At 35.5% G+C, this 18,685-nt stretch overlaps 1 protein-coding gene across 14 annotated transcripts in view; it reads left to right on the forward strand.

Moving 5' to 3' along the window:
* The window catches only part of ABI3BP (ABI family member 3 binding protein), a 136,501-nt gene that overhangs the window by 78,614 nt on the left and 39,202 nt on the right, over positions 1-18,685 (forward strand). For 5 of the 14 annotated variants that reach the window (XM_030961001.1, XM_030961036.1, XM_030961056.1 and 2 more), the window contains 15 exons: positions 45-122; positions 667-741; positions 919-984; positions 2,246-2,326; positions 5,461-5,526; positions 8,134-8,181; positions 8,656-8,730; positions 10,251-10,298; positions 10,791-10,865; positions 13,052-13,126; positions 13,956-14,030; positions 15,307-15,381; positions 16,029-16,103; positions 17,720-17,794; positions 18,420-18,494. In XM_030961001.1, coding sequence (XP_030816861.1) covers positions 45-122; positions 667-741; positions 919-984; positions 2,246-2,326; positions 5,461-5,526; positions 8,134-8,181; positions 8,656-8,730; positions 10,251-10,298; positions 10,791-10,865; positions 13,052-13,126; positions 13,956-14,030; positions 15,307-15,381; positions 16,029-16,103; positions 17,720-17,794; positions 18,420-18,494 — 1,062 coding nt within the window. The remainder of the gene's footprint in view (positions 1-44; positions 123-666; positions 742-918; positions 985-2,245; positions 2,327-5,460; positions 5,527-8,133; positions 8,182-8,655; positions 8,731-10,250; positions 10,299-10,790; positions 10,866-13,051; positions 13,127-13,955; positions 14,031-15,306; positions 15,382-16,028; positions 16,104-17,719; positions 17,795-18,419; positions 18,495-18,685) is intronic. The other 9 variants (XM_030961111.1, XM_030961027.1, XM_030961009.1 and 6 more) reach the window with 8 other exon arrangements.

Below are 18,685 nucleotides of genomic sequence, written 5' to 3' on the forward strand. Positions count from 1 at the left end.
CCATTAGCTCTTTGCTCTCTTGTGACTGTCATCATTTCTTCCAGCAGCAACAAGTGAATCCATTCTGGAATCTTTCACACCTAAAACTTCCCGTCCTTTTCAATGGCCAAGGGTAACATTAGGTAATGTTGTTTTCACCCAATGAAAAACTCTGTGTTTGTTTTGAGCACTCCATCCCATATGAATGCATTCCTTCCACATATCATTTCACATGCATAACCATTCTTCTTCCTGGTTAGAGAGTCTTGTTCTTCCATCATTGTTATATTGACTGCTCTTGACATACCTGTGTATGAGAACAAGCTTCTGGGTGGATTTACTGTCTCAGAGAAATAAAACTTGTCTCTTGCATGATAAAACATCATCATCATTTTATTAGTGTTCTGTCTCTTTTACTTCCAATGCACACGCATGTGCTGATTGTCTCTGATATGTAAAGCTTTCAAAATGGAAATTTTAATTGTTTTGGGCTCACAGAATCTTATTTCTGATCAACATACAGCATTTCAGTATCATCTCCATTCCACACTTCAAAATCTGATTTCATCAGCTGGCTTTGACATTCCATACTGAGTTGTCTTCAATATAAACATGTGACATGTGCTGTTTGTTGTGGGAAATGCTTGTTAAACAATTTTTTGTTGCAAACTGAGCTCTTTCTTTCAGCTCCAAAAGAAATGCCACTTTTTCCTTCTAAACCGAAACCATCTGCTACCCCAGAAGTACAACATGTGAAACCTGGTAATTGTGCACATCATTTTCATAAGTTGGTTTGCAGAGAGATATGTTCTCTAAAAATATCTAAGGAAAACTTCCTAAAAAGGACAGGAGCTATGCAATACATGAGCATCCTGACTAACTCATCCATCTCAAATGGGTCATGATTGGTTTGATTACACTTGAATTTTTCTTTTCTAGCCCCTAAACCACCACTTTTGGAGCCTGAAACTTCTGAGACTGTTAAACGACCAAAAGCAACCCTAGGTAATATATGTTTCTGTAGCTGTTAGTCACTCTGCAGTCCAAGCCACAGTTTGTACTCTGCTACTTTATCACATAGCTTTTGCTGTATTTAATCTATTTCTCTGAAAGAAGAACAAAGTTAGGAGATAAGCATTTAGAAATGTTTTTCTAAACTTAGGAGAAGAAGAAACCATTTTTTTTCCACACAGTTTTGCTAGTTCTATGGTACAGTAAAAATTTTTGTCTTCCTTTTTGCTGAGAGCTTTTCTGCGCCAGCACTCTTTATTCAGAAAACTCATTGGAAATACAATTGAGCTGCCAATGTAAAGGTGGTGTTGTGGATGTTAATCCCGGAACTCTCAGTGAAGGATTCTTGTGGTACTAGGTTAACTTGTTAATTCCACTGCTTTATGAATCCTTCTGAATGTCATTTTGGCTTGAAAAACACCTCTCAGTCACTTCATAGCTCACTCCTCTTTGCTCTTTTTGTAGACATCAAAAATTTTTTCACTGTGTCAATTGTTATGAAACATTTTATTGGAAAGCAGTCTCATAGCACTGCTTTTTAAAAATGTACATAGTTACTTACCTCTGCCTGAAACTGAGTTTACACTTTATCTGTAGTCAGACTAACAGGCAAGTTAACTAATTACAATTTCAACCCATGCATGTTTGGTGGGAAAGGGTTTCTAGGATTCATTGTTCTTAATTTTTACCATTTACGTGATACTACTGTTCTACTTATATTATTCAACTTATATTAGCTACTTCTATTCCATTTGCAGAATTCAATTACTGCAGCTATGAAGCAGTTCCATTTTTTTAAATTGGTTCCATGTCCTTTCAGCTGTTTGCCAGTAGTTTCTTTACCATGCCAAAAAATGAGGACATTTCTGTATATTTTGTCTATGTATGTCTTCTTATGGCTTAAAATTGACCTGGAATTCAAAATTTTAAAAAGCATTATTGTTTTACCTCTTAGGTATCTTGCGAAAATGAATTTGCTAACTTAATGAGAGGAACATTCAGATGTGATTGCAAGCTTCAACTGCATATTTAAATGCAATTACTCACTTTTACAATGAAGGACAAACAGGGATCTTGCTGGACTAGTGAATTCTCAGGAAGATTTTTGAGAAGCCTTCTTGGCATATCTGATTCTACCATTTGCTTTTGTTCCCAGTAGCCATTCATTGCCTCATTGAATTTGTTGGGGGTTTTTTTGGGTTTTTTTGTGATACAGTGAAAAGCATAAATTTATAATCCAGTATATTTCTTTCAGCTCCTAAAGAAGCAAAACTCACTACTTCTGCATCTAAACCTAGACCATCTGCCAGACCCCAAAAGCCACGAACTAAACCTGGTAACTAATTTCCATAGCAAACATTTGTTATAGTGTATCACTTCAGTCATGCATTTTAGCTTGAATTTCTTCTCTGTGAATGTGAAGTTCAGCACTTAATCTCATCAGAAAGGTGAGGAATTCCACTTTGAGGAATAATATTTTTGTAATGGATCCCCCAAAAAATAGAAGCAAAGCAAAAACCTTTTGACTTTTATATCCCAAGTCACCAACTCACACAGGGAGACATCAAAGCAAATTGTTTTCTTGCTTTCCATTTTGGAATAACAATTTTTCCAACTTAGTTCAGCACAGGGTCCAGAAAACACGAATTCTGCTGTTTTGCTGATGGTTATAGCATCTTATATAGAACCATAGAATTTGATTGATTCAGTGATCATTAGAGCATATGTAGACTTACCTGAAACTGGGAAAGTAAGAATGGTATTTTATTCTGGAATTCAATAAAGACATATTTTATGATCCCAAATGAAATAGCACCTTCACACCAATGTTAAATTTCATCTGTGTTGTATGGCACAGAGTAAAACACACCTGGCATTTTCTGGACCTGAAGAATAAGTAAATAGAGTTGTAAAAATATTTCTAGTGTTACATGGTTTATAATGAAATTATAAAGCTTGAAATTGCATAATTGTTTATTGTAAGAATATATTACTCAATGCTGGAAGAGATCAGATGATTTTATTAAATTCTTTCCAGATTCCCTGCAAATTATTTTTTGCCCATAAAAAGAAATTAACTCTCTTCAGACCAAATTATTCCCTGTGAAGCTTGTTAAAGGAATGACACTTATGACTTGGAATTGTCTCAGAATACTGAGCATAATTAGTTTTTTGTTCTGAGTATAGCTCCTGCATAATTTTGAGTGTAGGAAATCCAGTACAGAAATCATGCATGAGTTGCTTTTTTTTTCCTCTGGTTGAGAAAAAAAAAAGGCAACTCATTTGGAAACTGTTGCATAGATTTGTTTTACACCCTAGGACTCTGCCAAGATCAAGATTTTATCCTGGTTTTTCCACACTGAGAGGCTCTATAGCAAGTTTCTATATGCCTAAGAAGAAAAGTGATATTTTAAAATATTTGTACACACGCTTCTGGTTTTTTCTTTCCCAGTAGTGGTCTCATGAATCAATCAGGTAGAATGCTGAAACACACTTTTTAATCTTGATGAAGCTTGTCATGATTCTCTTGTAAATAGGCAGTGAAACTGGCATGTGTTCTAATGTGACAAATTATATTCTTGTTCAGAAAATATTATTTGAGCCATAAAATATGCAGTGCATGGGGATAAGCTGGCTTTTGGGTAGGTGGCAAAATGGTGAAAGAGCCAGAGCCTGTCTGTGTTCCAGCATCACCTGGAAGTTCAGCTTAAATTAGAAACTTGTGTCATGATAATGGTTGTCACCTTTCCCTAAGATTATATCAAAATAATGAACAATATGTGCCAAATTCATATTTAATCAATTACTTACTGCCATTGCTGCCAAATAACTGCCTTTGGGTGAGCAGTTAATTTTGGCTCTCATTATTAATATGATTTTGGTGCTGTTTCTGGTAAAGTATTTGTCTTTTTTAGCAGTGGAGAAAAAAAATCTTCATTTAAAAAACCCCAAACATCTAAATTATTTTCAGATTCTCCAGCTAACAAACTGTACATTCTAGTGAAAGCTCACAGTTTCATTCTCTTTCTTGGCAATTGGGTAACTGAATCTCTTGCCTACATGAAAAAAATTGGGTTTTCTTGCCAATGTGATCATGTCCAGCCATTATCCTCACTTTTACTATTGTTAGCATGAATACCTCTCTCCATTTTTCAGGAAAGGAAATTATAATGAATTTTCTATTGTGCACACAAATACACTGCCACGCTTTCTTTACAGAAAAGTTTTTAAATATCTCCAGGGATTGAGACTCCACAACTTCTCTGAGCATTTACTTAAATACAAATTATTTGTCCTGAAGATATTTTTGAGTATTTTGCTTTCTTAAAATAGTGGCAATATTATCAAATATAAAAGCTGTCTAAACTATAAAAAATGTCAGTAAAGAAAAGAGGGAAAATTTAGAAATCCGAAATAATTCAGTCTTTTAAATTTAAACAGCGTCCACCCAGGTAAACCACCATAAACCTTCATGTGGGGAAATAGAGACTTTTAAATTAAGAATGTGATTTTCTATTTAAACTGACAGAATTTTGGAAGTGTTAGGTCTGAGATTTTATTGTATTTCAAAATTTTAAGGTAACTTCCTTTAAATAAGTTTTCTTGTGACTCTTAAAATGGTTGTGAATTACAACATGATAAATTGTTATTATGTCCAAAACTATAGTTGAGGCCCATTGTACAATATTTATCCATCACTTTTTCTTTCCTAATTAAAATCTGTTGGGAGGGAGAGAGGCTAAGAGTCAAAACAGAGTAAACAAAGCAAATTTTAAAGGGTAAGCACAAAGATTACTCAATGATTGTAGGTGTGTTTAGGAAGGAAAATGGATTTTTTTTTTTGTGAAGTCACGCTACAATTAAACAATTCTACCAATTTTGACTTCAAAGTTCTTTATATTTTTCAGGGTGTTTGGGGTTTGTTCCTTTCAAACCCAATTAAGAACTCTAGATAGAGATGGGAAGCTTGTTAACTTGATGATCTAATGTGCAGTGGCTCAGTGGCTCTAGATAATCTGCTGGGATCTTCAGTCTTGCTTTCTGGCACTTTACAGTTATTTACACCTGAAGCCTTTCATATCTATCCTTTGCATCACTATGGGAGAAACACAGGAAAATTTATAGAAAGATTTACCAAAGAAAATGGAGCTCTCTGGAGCTGTTTCTTTTCAGTGGTCTACAGCCATAAAGCGATAAAAGAAATTCAGTAAAACAGGAAGGTGAAGCTTTAGAGAGCTCCTCTCCCAGTGTGATCCTGTAGCATAAATGCACTTTTTATTTTCCAAAAGCAGCAAAAGCCACATTGGATAATTTCAGTAAATTTATCATTCACTCAGTGTTTCCATTTGAAGAGTTTTGAAGAGGTGGATTTTAGCTGGGAAGCAAGAGCAGCTGAGCTGTACCAGCAGTTAAAAAACAGATACAGATGCACCTGTATTTCTTTTAAGAAAATTCTCTTTATTCCAACAGCAACCATTCCAGTGTCAGTCACTTCTAGGAGTCCCTACACATATGAACGTCCAAAGACTGCAGAGGGTAATGATTACGAGTCATCCTTAGTCATTCTTATTTTCATTGGTCTCATATTATGTGCAGTTGAAAACAGCATTTCCTGGAGGCTTCTTGCTTATTCCTGTGTTGTCCAAATCCAGCAAATGGAGCTTGGTGCTTCATTATTTCTCCGTGTTTCTAACATGGAGATGTCTTCTAAAAGACAGGATATCACTTCAAAGGTATTTACCTCAAAATTTCACTTATATTAGAAGAAGAAAGAATAAGAATTATTGCAATAATAAAGATTTAATGGAATATAGAAATAACATAATCTAAAATGACATTTAAAACTACACACAAGTAAACAATTCCTGCAGAAGGAGTTTCGTGGCATATTGCTTGATATTTTCTCAAATGTATGGAAAATACTGCATTTTTTCAATTAATGCATCCAAACTTGTGCTCAATTTAAAGAAAAAAAAACCAAGTGATTTTATTTTTAATGAGAAGCACAGTTTATATAAAATAATACATGGCCTTTCTTTAGTAGGGGAATATATGTTAAGTGATGTGTTTAATATATACATTTGTTATGCAGACAAAGAACAAGGGTCTCTCCTTTGCAGTGAGCCCTGAAATGCTTTATCTAATTGAAAGGAAAATTTAAATCACTGTTTGCATTTGCTGAGAAGGGCTTCAAGGTGTTTTCAGCAATCTAGCTTTAGTCTTTAAAACCTGGATGAAGCTGAGTACATATATGTTACTTCACAGGGCAAGGACATCTTTAATCTTTACTTAAATGATTTGATAAAACAACTCACTTAAACTTATAGTTTTCAACTGCAACAATTTCTACACCATGAAATTCTCTCAATTCTCCTCTAATGGCATTGATTTCTCAAGGTCAATGTTGCATAACAACCTTTTCTTAGCATTGCTTGTTAAGTCTTTTCTTTGACTTTTCACTAAACTATGAGTAGTGATTTTGCTGCTCAAGAACATCCAGCTCTTTGGTTATCCATCAAATGGATAATCATTGCTTGTTTTGTTCATATCCAACAATATTTCATGCATTAAACACATAGTACAATTCCTTTTTCTGTGGTTATTCATTGAGAGGTACAGAGGCTTATTTCCTAGACTTAATTTCTTTGTTGCTGAACCTGAATGTGATTTACTATGGGACCACTTACTTTGAGCTTAAATGCAGGTTTCCACAAAACAAACATTTCCCAGTATCCAAAATACACATTCCTCACCTTTGAAGCCCAAATGATCTGCTAAGATCAAAACACCTCAAGCTAAGTCTGATGAGGCACTTCTTTTGAAATTATGTACTTTGAGACTTGCTATTAGTGCAGAAAGTAAAGAAGAGAACAACCTTTTTTTGTTTCCTCTAGGTGGGGAGAAGAGACATTCAATTATTTTGGATAATACTTGTACAAAAGGAAACTGTATTGCTCCAGAAAACAGTTTGCAGACCTAACAAATAATATAAATATCTTTCTATTATTGAAAGCTGGTTTTCTCTTTGTAAGAAATGATTGATTTTTTCAAAAGCAACCTGAAAATAGAAATCAGTGTTTTCTAGGACAGGATTTTCAATTTTAATTCCAAAGGTAACTGATGAGCTTGAATAATGGCAAAGTCTTTGCGAACCAGGCATATATAGTGAGAACATTTGAAAAATTAGTGGCTGGTCTGACATTTCTATGGAGTATCTGGCCACTCTCAGTAGAAGTTAATACTGGTTGTTTTGGGTTTTTTCTTCATTTGCAGCAATATTAATACTCCAGAATATTGTACTGTGTATGTTAATAGGCATGTAATAAATACTTTAGTATTACCCCCCTTAAATTGCAATCAAATTTTATAGTGTTATTGACTGTGAAGCCAATTTTCAAAATGGGTAAATGCATAAGAGAGTTTGGGAGATAAGTGTATGTGGGTTATAGAACAGGTTCTACCTTTACGTGTGTATATCTCTGTGTTATATGCTACTTGACTTGTTACTGCCTTGAGATGAAAGAATTAATGCATTAAAATTCTTTTAATAGGTTTTATTTATTGCAAAGACATTTTCATAATTTTTTGTCTCATTTGGTACAGTTTGTCACCAGAAAAAGGGCATGATATGTTGGTTTTGTGATTCAAATTTTAAGTGGATATGAGAAAAAATTAACAGGCTTTATCAAACAATTTTTTTTCAGATGACTGATAAATACAGCTCTACCAATAACAGCCTTTTAGTCCTCTGCTTAATTACTCACTTTAGAGGAAAACTTCAACTATTTTTTCACAGTCGGCACACTACTTTGAAATAACAGAGTTCAGTTTGGCATTCTATATATCAAGAGTCCCCTGCTGTCTCTAAGTCTCTAACTCTGCAATCTCTTCTCTTATTTGTTCTTGGATTTACTGATTTATATCCACATATTTTTGCTTCTATTGCCATCAAGTTTGTCCAATTACTTATTTCTTATTTTACCTGTATTATTAAGAATTTTGATTGCCCATGATTTAGAAGTCAGATTGGAGATCCATATTACTGTGGTGTTGTGTTAGTGCCTGCTTTTCTACTTACCACTGGAGTATTTAAATTTTTGGATTGTGTTCCTTGCTCACTTTGTCACACTGTTTCTGTTGCAGTCTTGGAACGTATTACACTTAGAACTGAACCACCAAGGTCACCCATAGGTAATAATATTTCCTTGGCAAGCTGTTGTGTTTGCTTTATTTACATCACAGCAAGCATCACTGAAGTTAGTCACCTTATGCTTCAGGATTGTTTCATTTAACCTCATTTTTCTTCTAGGTAATTGTCTTGCTTGGCATTCAAAACAGTTGGGTGTATTGCTCTCTTCACAGCTGCAATGTCTCCTTTATGAAAAAAGAAATTATGCTGGCAGCTCTCAATCACCTTTCTCATAATTATGCTTATTTGCACTTGTTCCAGTTTTTATTTTAAAAACACATACAAAAACTGAGCTTCAAAAATGACTAAAATTCCACTTTCTTGCTTAGATTGTTGTAAACACGTGGAGAGTATTACCTGATTGCCTACTTCTTCTCAGTTGCAGGTGTGAGATTTCTGTGCTTGTGTGTTCAGCTGGTATCAGATGTAATTGCTGTGCAATTTACCCAACTTACTGCCCACATTTTCTCTTCCAGCTCCAAGGGTGACTCCACGTGTTCCTTCTAAACCTAAAACTTCACCCAAACCTCACGTTCCACAAGTCAAAGATGGTAAACTACTTTGTGATTTTTTCTAGTACAGTTTGTTTTGGATTGAAATGTGTTTATAAACAGCTGTTTAGTTACCTGAGCCAGTTCAAACAGAATGGAGTTTTGTTCTGTGCTGTTCAGCAGCTTAATTGCAGCTTTCATGAGTAGTGACATTTGCTAGGTATTTTTCACTGAGCAAAATAAACCTCTGCTACTTCAAGGCAATAGGTTGAGAATAGTGTTGTTACACTCAGATTAACCTTGCTAACTAAAGCAAATACAAAGCAATTAAAGTGTGTACTGAGGATACATTGGGGGTATAATTCTTTCCAACCTTGCTTTGCATTGTTAAAATAAATCTGTTTCCCTTCTAAGCCACACTCAATTAATTTCATGTCGTTATTATTTTCTGCATGAGGGACTAAATTGCCCAGTTAGACATGCATACTTAGTATTTGCTTATAAACATTTATTGGCATCAATGATCCTTTCCATTGTATTCCAAAATACTGGATTTTTATGTCTTTAAATGTGAGAGGCAGAAAAAATTATTTTCTGTCCCATGTTCTCCAGTTGGTAATAGCAACAGAAAATTGCGAGGGTCTCAAATATCAGCATCTGCTATCCTTTGGTAAATGTGAAAAATTTAAGGATAAACACTTATTGAAGACCTTTAAATTGTAGACATAGACCAATACTCTTGAAATCTGATGTTATGTATTAGATGTGATTTCCTCATGTAGCAAACAGTCAAAATCCTTGTCTTCTCATAAATTTTTAACCATGGCATCTGATTATAAAGCATTGTTTCCAAGTTACACCTTGACATGCAACTTCTCATATGCTCAGTTTTTACCTTTGTGCCCATTTTTCATTGTTATGGTAGTCTGGCTTTCTCAGAAATGGTTTATGGTTTTGTCACACAAAAGTTATGAGCTTGTATTGATCTGTGTTTAAAACAAACAAACAAAAACAAAAGCCCCTACAACTTACTGTTTCTTCAAGAATCTGTAATATACAGAACATTTTCTACAGCATCGTCCACTTATCGTGTGATTGTCTTAAAATATCCAAAGACATTTCTTCTTTTTTTTTAATTGTAATCCATACAGAAGAATTGACACATCAATTTCACATCCTTATCACTCTAAACCAATGGACTCTAGATCCATTCCAGTCTAGAGCTGAGTTATATGACTGTGCAATGCAATACACCATGTAATGCTCTTTAATAACAGTGTTCAGTACACAAGCAAGTACTGTCTGATTCCAGTTGTGTATATAGAGTGTATTTGAAACACATCACCAAGGGAAGAGATTTGTGTCCCTGAAAAGCCATTTTCTGAACAACAGAATGGTAATATTTGGATATTTCATTGAAGAACAAAGCTTACACTATGTTGAAGATTTCACTGCTTTCTCAGATATTTAATACAACTGTTTCTGTATGAGGCAGTATAAAAAGTATATGATTCAAAAAGTAGTGCTAATTGTAAATTTTCAACTTTCAAAACATGTTTTCTGTTTTGTTTCTGATACAGTCCTGGAATCTATAACACTTAGAACTGATCAACTAAAACCAACAATAGGTAACAGTTTTACCTACAGGGTAAATCACCTGGGCACCATCACATTTAGCTTTTTTCTCACCAACCATCACAAGCACTGCTTCATTGCACTCCACTCTCACAATTTTTTTCCATTAAAGTTCATCCTGTAAGGGGGGGTTTGGTGATTTTTCACTAACAATTCAAAATCATCTTTTGATCTTTTTTTCCTCACACAAATGTGTTCTGCAAAGGGGATGGAAGCACCACAACCTACCTTTGACTGTCTCTATACTCCATTTCTATCATGTGCTGCTTCACCGTTTATACTGTGCAGCAATACTGGCCTTGTTTTATATTGTCCTGTTACAGAGGTTTTCCATCAGCACTGGGGTTTGTTATGTACCAAGTGTTCACATTTCTCCATTACTCAAGTTTTTGTGATTCCAAAGGGTCCCAAAGGCATGTTCTTTAATGTTATTCTTTCTGTCAGTATCAGTTCTCAAAAAAATCTAATATCTGCTATATTTTTAGTTCCTAGAGGACCACAGTATGTTCCTTCCAAACCTAGAACATCACCAAGCCCAGAGGTGCCACGAACAAGACCTGGTAGGTTCATTATTTTTTTACCTTTTCATACTGACACATGTCTTATGGATTCTGTTGTGATCACTGGAGCTTCAGATTTGTATGTATTCCTCGGGCATATATTTTAGAACATTCCTTGAGGGATAAAATCCAGTGACATGTGGAATTTATAAGCAACCTGGTAAATTGAAAATATCTTCAGTTCTTTATTACATTGTAATACAAGTCACTGCAGAAATGGATGTTTTCTGTACAATTCTCGGTGAAAATAAGTCTTTTCTGTATAACTTGTTTTGTGGTAAAGGGAAGATGAAAATGAGGGATCATTGCAAAGAGGAAGGATTCTGCTCTGTATTTCTTAAATTGTGCCTGGTTTTTTTATTTTTATGGGAACAAGTTTTCATTCATACTTTTGGTTCACTTTTCAAGAGACCTTGTGTTGTTCAGAGATTTAAGAATGTGTAATACTTTCTATAATTGTGTCTGCATGGGTTGTTATACCCATATACAACCTTAGGAGAATTAAGGAGGGGGGGAAAGTAAATTATGCAAATCACACTGGCATGTGTGAGGTATCGTAGTGGGTTGACCCTGGCCAGAAGCTAAGCACACACTGACCCCCTGCTCATTCTACCCCACAGTGGTCTGGAGAGCAGAAGTAAGGGAAAAAAAAAAGATAGGGGAAAAAAAATCATAGTTCAAGATAAAGACAGTTTAATAAGGGAAGATAAAAGAGGTGGAGAAAGCAAGTGCACAAAGCAACCACACACCACATCCTACTGGCAGAGCAGAGCCAGTCTAGGAACAATGGGTGCTTTGGAAAGTTTTGTTGCTAAGATGGCTTTATGTGAGGTGGAATATCTCTTTGGCCAGGGTGGTCCTGCTGTCCTGTGTCCTCTCCGAGCATCCTGCCCACCCCTAGCCCAGCTCTCTTGCCTGGGGGTGGAGTGAAAAACAAAGAATTCTTGGATGCTGTGACAAAGCATATTCAGCAACAACTAAAACATTGGTATTTTATCAGCACTTCCTTGCTCATTAATCCAAAACAGAGTACACAGGGGCTGCTGTGAAGAAAATAACCTCCATTCCAGCCAGACCCAATATGGGTATCCAAGGTACATGGAGTATTAGATGGTGCTGGTGAAGAGATGGGCAGAGAGACAACAATTCAGGTTCCTTTTCTCCCCAGTAAGTCTGCACCTATTGCTTGAAAAAAAAACCCCTTGAAATAAGTCAGGAAAGTGTACAAAGCTGAGGGCAAAAAAAAACCACCCACAGTCTCTTTGTGGCTTTTACAAAAACTTCGAATTTATATTTGGGATCTGTTCTGTATTAGAGCTGTTACCTTGAACTGGAGGAAACTCTGTGGAACATAATACTTCAATGCTGAGTTTCAGGGAGGAGTGACTATCAGTCATCAGCCCTAGCAGGGATGGTATGAGTTGTGGAGACAGTGATTGCTCTTGGTAATACTTTGGTTTTGTTGTTTTATTATGCTAATGCAGTTCTGGAAACAATTAGATTCAGAACTGAGAAACCAAAGGCAACAATAGGTAATGATGCTTTCTTGTTTGAATGGTCACATTGTCTTTCTTCTTCAGCACAAATTATTAAAAGCAAACCTGAAAAAAATTGTCATCTTTCTTTGCATGTTCCTTAATAATTTAACCGTCAAGATTCTCGGTGTCTTCTTATTTTCTATGAAACAATTGAGGAGAATCCTTATTTCTTTCAAGTTGTTATGCACATAAGTTAGGAAAATTTCCTTCAACATTTAATGGTAAGAAGCAGAGGGCAGATCAGAACAGGATCCTAATTATATGTTTTCAGTCATCCTGTGGAGATAGCACCATTGCAGGTGCAGAGCACCATGGGTGAGCAGAGCTGCATCCTGAAGGCTTTCTTTCCCTTCCTCTTTCTTTTTCTTTCCTTTCCATACAGTTTTATGAAACAAAATTCAGTCCTTCATAGCAGACTGGAAAATAATTCTGTTCCACTCAAACCTCAATTTCACTGTCAGAGCAAAATCACTTCATTAATCCTGGATCATGTGATTGCTTGAGGCAGATCCATTTGACTGAGGCATTTTTGTCACTTGAATTTGATATTGTGAATCATTCCAGGACTACACCCATTACAGAGCAGGTTATTTGTATTTGAAGCTGCTTACTACTTTAATAATGCTTAACCCAGTTTCTTTCTTTCAGCTTCTAAAGATATATATCACAGGCCTTCCAAACCTAAAATATCCCCCAGTCCACGTGTTCCTCCAACTAGAGCAAGTAAGCTTATCAATATTTTGCCCTTTAGGGCATGAAAGTTTCATCACTTTGAAAATGTTCAAAATTGATGAGTTCTGTGAAGATACATTTATTGTCCAGGCTGTGCTTCACTGTCATAATCAAATTTTGCTATACAGCTGTCATTGAACATAATCAGCTGGATATTTATACATATCAGTGACACACAACGGAGATGTGTGGGTTAACACTCAGCCTTTGCACACAGGAAAATCTGCATCTTGATTTCCTTAGAGTGGGACAGAAATATTTGTATTTTTGAGTTGCTTCTTTAAAAGTGTAAAATTACAGTACTTTGCTGTTCCCAAAACTTTGGACATAGATCTGTCAATTTGAAAATTAGAGGTAAATTTCCATGTTTCTTCTGCTTTGACTGCTTTGCTGAGGATTTTTTTTAGTGCAGAGTTGATTTAAATGACCAGCAGATTTTTGGAATATGAAACACTTGTGAAGCACAACTAGGAAGTGTTAGAACTACAGCAGTTTACTCTGTAGAAAGCTGTGTTTGTTATTGCTTTTATGAGTGGAGAGTTGATCTGACCCTGCACTGTAAAAGTCCCTTTGTCTTAAGTCTCTGCACCGGCATTGTATTGATTGCACTAACAGGAGATCTCTTTGGGATTGTTTTAAAATGACAGACAGAATCCCTAAAAAAATTCTTAGCAGAAAATGAATCTTCTGATTCAGCAGAAAAATTGAAAGATATGTTGAATCATCATGCTCAACAATGTGTTCAAAACTTTGCACATCTTCATAAGCCCAAGAACCATCATCCTCCATAATAAATTCAAAACTTTGCTCATGTCCACAGGTCCCAAAGAAAGTCGGCGTGTCCCTTCCAAGCCCAGGGCATCACCAAGTCCGGATGTCCCATACACAAAGCCTGGTACACATTGTTCTTTTGCTGTGCTTGAATATCCAGGGGTTCTTTTGGGTTGCTTTTCCTCAGTGACTCAAGTGCTGATTAACATTTCTTCATATTACAAATACATTCTCTGATGATCATTAAATATGTGTTTCCAGGAAAACAGAGGTGATTTCTGTTTTAATGTCTGAGTTTTAGTAGTAGCCCCTGCTTTTCAGCCACATGACATCTATCACAGCTGAATAATCTGTACAGCAGGGTAGACACCACAGAAACATCATGAGAAGTTGGAAGAAATTGCATCTCTTTTGTGCCTGTCAAAAGGTACTTAGAGAAAGACTTATTTGAGGGCCTTCATGTATGACTCCAAATATCTCTAACAGAAACCACTCATAGGTTTGTGTGACCTGGTAATGGAATGTCACCCTTAAAAATAAACTTAATAGGGAGTTACATACTAATGAACAGCCAAACCTCTGTAACTTCTAACAGTTCTCAGAGTATCCATTGAACATTATTTTGAATGAGTGTATATTCACTAATTTTATAAAGAAAAGTAAAAAAAAAGAATGTGTTCCAAATTGAAAACAAACCAATCATGTCAAAGGGAGTATTTTTACCACTGACTCATACTTACCACTAACTCTGTGCATCTTGTTGTTTTTATGGAGTTTTGGCAGTTAGTAAATTTACAGTTGAACAACAAAAGACAGCAGCAGCTAAATTTGTTACCTTGAGCTGGTCATTATTATTTTTTCAGTACTCCTTGGGCCAGTGTTTATATATCACTAGTCTGTTTTTCACATAATCTGTTTGTGGTTTTGAATTGTTTTCTTTTCTACTAATTGAACTACATTCTACTTTGTTGCAGGTATTGAAATATTCTTAGCTGGTTTGTTGTCTTCACATAAAATTTCTTTCCCTGTCACACATGATATAATTCCTTTGAATTCCTCCTTGTAGGAGACCAGCATACCATGGGTATTGCAGTTATGGGTTCTGAAATACAGACAGAAATATATTCCCTGTAGTTGTGTGTGCTCTTTCTGGCTTTGTTGCTTGACTCCAGATTTTGCTTACCTGATAAATTTTCCATTCGTGTTTTCATTCAGGATTTTGTTTTCTCTTGAATTCCTGACATGTATCTGACCTGTTCTTGATATGTATCTGACCCTCAGTTTTTCAGGCTGTCATGCAGGGATTGTTTTTTTCTTTGCAAGCATGAGATATGCAGTGCCTGTGCAACCAACCTAATTTTGTCAAAGCATGAACTCTTAAAACAGATCTTTTCTTTCAGCTGTTAAAGAACCACAACATATTCCTTTTAAACCTAGAGCAACTCCCATCCCGGATGCTCCATACAGGAGGCCTGGTAAATTATCTGGTCTTTTTGAAGCTTCAGTGGATAATTGAACAATTGCTTTTGGGGTGGCAGTGGGGGGAATAATCATCAGTGCATCAGCTGTCACCTGGTTTTTATTCTAGGTTAAGAAACCTTTGCAGGGATGCAGTTAAATCTGATGGAAACATCAATAGTTCAAGAATTTTTGTATTTTATGCAGATATTAACAGAAGAAATAATATCAACCTATATATCAAGGATAGGTTTTAATCAAGGATAAAAAGTTATTTGCAGCTTCTATCTGAACAACACACTTTAATAGTTAGCACCGTGGTTTTGAAGCTTTTATGAGAGAAACCTCCTAACACTGTTGCAATGCTTTTTCTTTACATATGCATTTTCACCCAGATTAGTGTGAGGATTCCCTTTAATTACGTTTTGGTTAGGTGACTCCCCATCATAAATCCAACTGGCCTATGTAATATAATCAGTGATTTCACTGAAGGTTTGTTACTGTTGTTTCCTAACCATAAATTTCTGAGGGTAAATGCCCATTGCTGTTTTAAAACATCCCTTTCCTGTTGTATACAGTATAGTGCTGAAAGGATTTTTGAGAAAAGGAGGAAAGGGAGATTCCTTTCATTATTCTGATAATTTATTGACATTTTTTCCAACAGAGATTCTTCCAACCTTTGATGAACGAGATACTACCATGGTTCCTCATATTCCTGAAAGAACAAGGGCAATATTTGGTAACTGTTATTTTATAAATAATTATTCTATTTTACACCTTTTTTAGAGAATATCATCTTAGAGCTTATTATATTTTATTAAAAGCTAATAATGAAGTTTTTCTCTACTTGTAGGTACTTACATGCTCTTTGGTCTTGATAAGGGTAATAATGCATGAGTTCATTTACTTTCAAAGGTCCTTTTCCTCCTCTTCTAGCCTTTCCAGTCAGGATGATGCAATTCCTCCAGATGTTATCTATTTTCCAGTAAAAGGGGACTTTATTTAAAAAGATAGTGATGCTTCACAGAGTCACAGTATATTCTGAATTAGAAGGCACCCACAAGGATCATCAAGTCCAACTCTGCAGTAAACTGGCCCATCACAACTCTTGCATTATCACCATGCTCTAACCAACTGAGTTAATCCCCTATTCTTCATGTGAATGATGGATAATTTCATTCTAAAATACTCTTCTTCTTCACTCCTCATGGTTTAATTTTACAGAAAAAAAATTCTAATATATCAACAATGGCATAGTCTCCAGACCAGCTATGTGACCGTCTAAATCCCGCTCTACTTCTTGAAACCATCCTCTCTGCTTTCTTCTAGTCATCCATGCTGGGATGACTTGCTTAAATATATGAAACCTTAGCTGAGTGTTCTTCTTCTTTAATTAATTGTCAGATGTGGACCAAGTAAGGGTCACTGAAGCACTATCTGGGAGCAGGGGCATTGCTTGAGCAATCATTATTCAACCAGTTTTCTGTCCCCAGCTTCAGAGACAGACCTTGACTGTGATTTTCTGAGAATGAAATGGTTTAAGTTTTCTGAGAATGAAATATTAGTAGGCATTTTATAATCCTCAAACTATGTTTCTTTTCTTTTTGGGGAAGAGGAAATTAAAGCTGCTTTTAAACATGTTTCTATTTCAGTTTATATTCCCTGTATGCAATGATACTTAGGTTAGTATTCATTCAGTATCTGTTCATCTAGCTTTATAAAGTAGGTGCCCTGTTGTAAACACCTGAGCTACCTGAGCAATAGTCACATGCAGAAAATGATTCTTCAGAGCAAGGGGGATGAAAACTGCACAGGCTAAGGCAGAACATTTTGGACCTCTCACACTGGGATAGACCACAGACTAAAAAGTGCTAAGATAACCTTTTCCAATAAATTATTCCTACTTTTACTTACAAGATTTTTTTTATCTGAATAGTGTGAAGATAACAATATTAAATCATTCCCACATAAGAACAAACAAATTTAATTTAAAAATCAAGTTTGACACGAATGTTCTAGTGAAAAAGAAATCCTGTCCTCATATACTCATGTGTGGCGGATAAGGAAGATACAGGTTACCACTGTCTATTTTTGTCCTATTACCATATGATGATGTTAATGACTATATTCCAGCCTGCTTGATTCAAAGCTACAAATTTGTATATATTTTTATAAGTCTTCTTGTATAAGTGGCCATTTAATTTTTTTTCCTTTCTTTGCGGGAATTCCAGCTTTCAGCTTATTCTTACATAATTTGCCTTATTCTAGATCAGATCATACTTATGTTCCTCATGTGCTGTGAAAAGCAGTGTGTTTTTTCATTATTCTTTTGGGTGCTTTTTGTTTTTATTCCAGCTCCAACTGAAAAGCCATTCATTCATACCAAACGAAAAACAACTGAAAGACCAAGAGTGCCATACACCAAACCTGGTAATGGAGTCATTATTTTTATTCTGTGTTTAATCATTCTTTCCCCAAGTTTCAGGTTTTGTGCTTATTAATGGGATTATTCCTAGCCAGTGATGAAACAAATGCATTACACTTCAGATGATCAATCCAAAATAAGCCAAAACTGCACTACAAATAATAGTAAGATATGTATAATATATATATAGTATTCCTCTGTCTATACACATAGCAAATGATGACTAAAATATAGTAATGTGGTAGTGACAAATTTCTGTGGCTAGGCAGACTGAGTTCTCTGTGATTACTGGTAATCTTGGGTGCTCCTCTGTGAGCATTTTTTGTTAATCTTTCCTTGAAATACAACAGAACTTCTTTACAATGTGCTTGTGCAGTTAGCTGCAGACATTGTCTGCTGTACTGAAATGAAAATAGCTTTAAAAATAGCTATGGAGGGCTGTGTGGTTTCCCATTTTTGGTATAAATGTATAGCAGAAGTTAACAGAGAGAGAATTATGTCTGTCAGTGGTTGGTTTTCAAGATATTCTGCTACTCCTTAGTTTGGGACATTTTACAGGTTTTAGCAAATGCTGCTTTGTTTGGATTACAGATAAATATTCTAAGATTTTTCACATTTTCTCCTTAACAGCAATATATCCGACAACTCCGCAACCAATTTTTACAAAATCTTCTACCACCACTGGTCAATCAAGGGCAACAATGGGTAAATAAGTTTCCTTAACATTAAGATGCAAGTATTTCTATTTTTTCAGTGGAGAAATTTCTAGAGAACATGCTCCAATGTGGTATTTATATAACACCATTCCACTATCCTTCATTCTGCTGCCACGTGCATGTATCTTAGAGCATTCTCATTTCTGTTTGTCAAGTAAAGCAAAAATGTCTGATGTCTGA

The sequence above is a fragment of the Camarhynchus parvulus genome, chromosome 1, assembly GCF_901933205.1.
Source record: "Camarhynchus parvulus chromosome 1, STF_HiC, whole genome shotgun sequence".
Taxonomy (NCBI): Eukaryota; Metazoa; Chordata; class Aves; order Passeriformes; family Thraupidae; genus Camarhynchus; species Camarhynchus parvulus.